We start from the raw sequence: 4,104 nt of genomic DNA on the forward strand, positions 1-4,104 counted from the left end.
GGATGATGCAGGATCAGGCACCGTTCAATGTTCTATTGTACATAGGGTCACTAGGAGTCAGAACTTGGTGGAGGTCACTTAATAACAACAACTGGTAGCATAGTGCCTAAGGCACTTGACTGCTAACCAGAAGGCTGGCGGTTCAAATCCACCAGCCACTCCTCGGAAGGAAGATGGGGCAATTTACTTCCGTAGTGATACTGCCTCGGAAACCCAAGGAGGGGTCGCTATGACTTGGGGCCGACTCAACGGCACATAACAACAACAACATTCTTAAGAAATAAGGAATGTGCAATTTACATAATCCCTGGTGGCTCTGGTCTGGACAGTATTCCAGAGAGATGAGAACTGCCTGCAGTGGTCATTACAATTTTCTCATAGTGCTTCTCACAGAGATAGTTGATTGTGGAAAACATTGTACAGTGTTAGGACCTAGCCAAGTCTGGAACAGAAGCAAACATTATTGAGAATGTGATTGCAACCTTTCAGTGCCTGATTAATTTAGGCACATCATTTAACTGAAGAAAATAAGTTTTTAAATAATAATATTGGCTATCATTATTTTGGATAATGACCATATACTTGACTCTGTTATAAGCACTTTACCTGAGTTAAGCCATTTAAACTCACAACAACCTTTGAAGTACGTACTTATTATCCCTTCCTTCACAGTCATAGAGAGGTTAAGTAATGTGCTTAGAGGCATAATAGTTTGTAACTTTGGAGCTAGGGTCTGACCCAGAGAAGTTACTAACCTGTGCAATTAACCACTATCCCATGCTGCCATAAGGTTATAAAACATATTCAGTAAAATTTAGTTAAGATATTGTTGTTGTTGTTGTTGTTGTTACGTGACATCGAGTCAGACCTGACTCACAGCGACCCCTCCTTGGGTTTCTGAGGCAGTATCACTGCAGAAATAGATTGCCCAAACTTCCTTCTGAGGAGTGGCTGGTGGGTTTGAACTGCCAGCCTTCTGGTTAGCAGTCAAGTACTACCATTTTGGATGCTTTTATACACACAACACTCATTGTACCTGTGTTATCTCATATAATACTCATGACAGCCCATTCTTTACAGACAGAAACAAACTGAGGTTCAGAGAGGTGTAGTAATTTACTCAAGTCTGCAGAACAAAAGCATGGTGGAGATGGGGTTCAAAGCCTGCCTGTCTGGCTCCAAAGGCTGTGTTCTTATCCCTTTGGTTGAATTCCTCTGCCATTCAATTTACTCATTAATTCAAACTTCCTAATTTGTCTTACATTATGAAAACCAGTCATAGACAGTGAAATGAGCAGAAATTTGGAAAGTACATAATTTGCTTTTAAACAAAAATCTAATTTGAAAAATATTGCTGATTAAGTAGAGTCCTGGTTGGCTCATTACCTACCCAGAGTTTATTAGTTTTGCCTGGCCCATCTTGAGAAATTTTTCCTCCGTTGGTCATGTAATGATACTTCTGTAAAATATTTGTTTAATTTTTCTGGGCATGTTTGAGATAGGTTATACATGGAGAATCTTTATTATCTACAGGGAAAAAAAGATCCACCTCCAGACTCTGCGGGCGCTGTCTGAAGTACAGGAAATGACACCCAGGGAAAGAATGCGGCTGAGGAAGCTCCAGGCAGCTGACAAGAAGGCGGGGAAGCTGAAGTAAGCTCATTTCCTTTGGGCACCCTGGCCCCCAGGCTACTTCCCAGGGCTCTAAAAGACTTTACGGAAGAAAAGCAGAAGCCAAGCCAAGAAATCAGAATGAGCACAATCATGTATTTATTTGTTTATTCACATACTTATTCACTCATTCTCTCAATACATGGTTACAGAGCAAGAGATGGTTATTAGATGCCAGACACTGTTAGTATCAACCTTCCAGTCTGGTGTAAAGGGAAAGATTGACTATCAGGGAGGTTATTAGTGATGAAAATAGAGTCCGTACTTTTCTGCATACTCAGAAAGAGGATGAACAGGAAGCTTTACTATTCCACTGTTGTTGCCTGGGGTGCTGGCTGCCGTCCTCAGCATGTGTCCCCTCTCACAGGAGGCCCAGCTGACCTACAGGGAGGGAGAGTGTACTGGCAGGAAGTTGTTGAAGGAGATTGGAAACAGTGCTCTGTCTATCAAGTGAAGCCTTTGGAAGTTTTATGCTCAGGGCAGTGTGTTGGTGGGAAATATCACTGTTAATTGGAGTGTTTACATAAAGAAGTGGGATTCCAAACAGCCTCAGACTCTCAATTTCTCAGACTGTTTTTAGTTGGCCCGTTATCTGGTTTCCTAATTTTTCTTCTTCTTCCTTTCCCTGCTAACTTTTTGGGAGCTTGGAAGTCCCAGTCAAGAATTTGTTGTTGTTGTTGTGTGCTGTCGAGTCGGACCCAACTAGAAAGACATAAAAGATCTAAAACTGAAATCTGTTTATTGTGTGACATTGTTAATGCATGTCAAAAATGATTTAGATGTGTCATTGCACTTAGAATGAATATCCTGACAAACCACATAAGAACCTACCAGACTGTTTTCTCTTAACATGTGCTTTGTTTAATAAGTGTGGGAAAAGATTTCCATAAAAGTATATCACAGGCAGTGGTGAACTGGTAAATATTTAATGACCAGCTCTCAGGTGGGGATAGAAGGTTGATTTGTTTGCTGATTTCTGTGGTAAAAACATACTCCCACCATAGCCATACTCCCATCAAGCTATTAATACAATATCATTGAATGTGCATTTGGAAAGGGATGCACACAACCCACTCTTTGGAGCCAATATGAGTGGGTTTCATCCAATATGAGAGGGTTTCACTGACTATAGGTTTTACTGAGAAAAGATATACAAACTGCCTGTGCCATTGCATCAACTCACAATCTCTATTTTGTTCAATTCCCAAATGATATTTCATATCATTAGTTGAAGGTAAAAAGAATATTAAATCTCTTACAGGAACAGATTTTTTAAAACATTAATAATTCACATGCACATTATAAATTATTGTTCAGATTAAAACTATTTTCTTGAGTTGGGTCAGTACAGGTGGAGGATGCAGAGCTGGGTGTGGCTTTTAAAAAAAATACAGACTAGAGGCTGAGATGGCATTCTGGTGACACACACTATGCAATCTCACTATAAGAGACAAAACTCAGAAAAACCGAGTGGAACAGTTACAGATAATGATCATGGAACACTGAGCATCAAAATGAGAGGATATAGAATTAGATTCAGTGTTGATTGGAAAAGGAGATGTAGTGAAAACAATACCTGGGGGGAGAGAAGAAGCCAAAACTAAATGAAGCATGGCCACTTTGAGACACAGAAGTCTTCATATATAGGCTAGGAGAAACCAATGTCATGAAATCCACACTGGGACAGAGACACAGTGTGGACATATCTGGAAGGGATCAAGACATTAATTCTCCACTAGTCGGCCATATTTACCACAACTACCACCTATGACCTTACGCAGTGGGTGCATGCCACCATCCATTCCTGCAGCACTGGATCAGCAACACATGGTAGACAATACCTGCTCATGCCAACCATAGCTCCTCTTCATAATACAAAACAGAGACCCACACTTACTATCCCACCAGTTATTCCACCCATCAAGAGAGAGGTGGGAAGCACCCTAGTGATGCCAGCTAGCATCCAAAGAAGTACACCTGTCCCACATGCCCAGATGTATTAAAACAAAGCAAAACATAAAACCAGGGTGAAACAAATCAGCAGATAAACAACAAATAAAGACAGCAACTTCAAAATGTCTAGGAAACAACAAAAAAAAAAAAAAAAGGGGGGGGGGGTTTGTAAAACAAACCAACAGATAATCAACAAATAAAAACAAGCCCAAAATATCTCAGAGACAACCGGCAACTTCATGTAAAACAAAGGAACATGACAAGATAGTGCAAGCACGTGACCAAAATAACAGAATTACTTGATGAGGAATCCAGCATATATGTGGTGCATATGTTTGTGTGTCAACTTGGCTGGGCCTGGTTGAGTGGCTGGGCAGCTGCTGGTAGTTATTCCCCATGATGAGACTGGCAATCAACTCCATGGTGGGATCTACCACAAGTAGCTGAGTAGCTGCCTTTGGGATGTGCTCTGCTTCCTGT

General features: G+C 40.9%; 1 protein-coding gene across 1 annotated transcript in view; it reads left to right on the plus strand.

The window, feature by feature from the left end:
- The window catches only part of NEK11 (NIMA related kinase 11), a 576,822-nt gene that overhangs the window by 247,878 nt on the left and 324,840 nt on the right, over nt 1–4,104 (plus strand). The window contains exon 9 of the mRNA XM_007937422.1: nt 1,534–1,653. Coding sequence (XP_007935613.1) covers nt 1,534–1,653 — 120 coding nt within the window. The remainder of the gene's footprint in view (nt 1–1,533; nt 1,654–4,104) is intronic.

Source organism: Orycteropus afer, unplaced genomic scaffold, assembly GCF_000298275.1.
Source record: "Orycteropus afer afer isolate SDZICR_OR568_19922 unplaced genomic scaffold, OryAfe1.0 scaffold00003, whole genome shotgun sequence".
NCBI classification, from domain to species: domain Eukaryota; kingdom Metazoa; phylum Chordata; class Mammalia; order Tubulidentata; family Orycteropodidae; genus Orycteropus; species Orycteropus afer.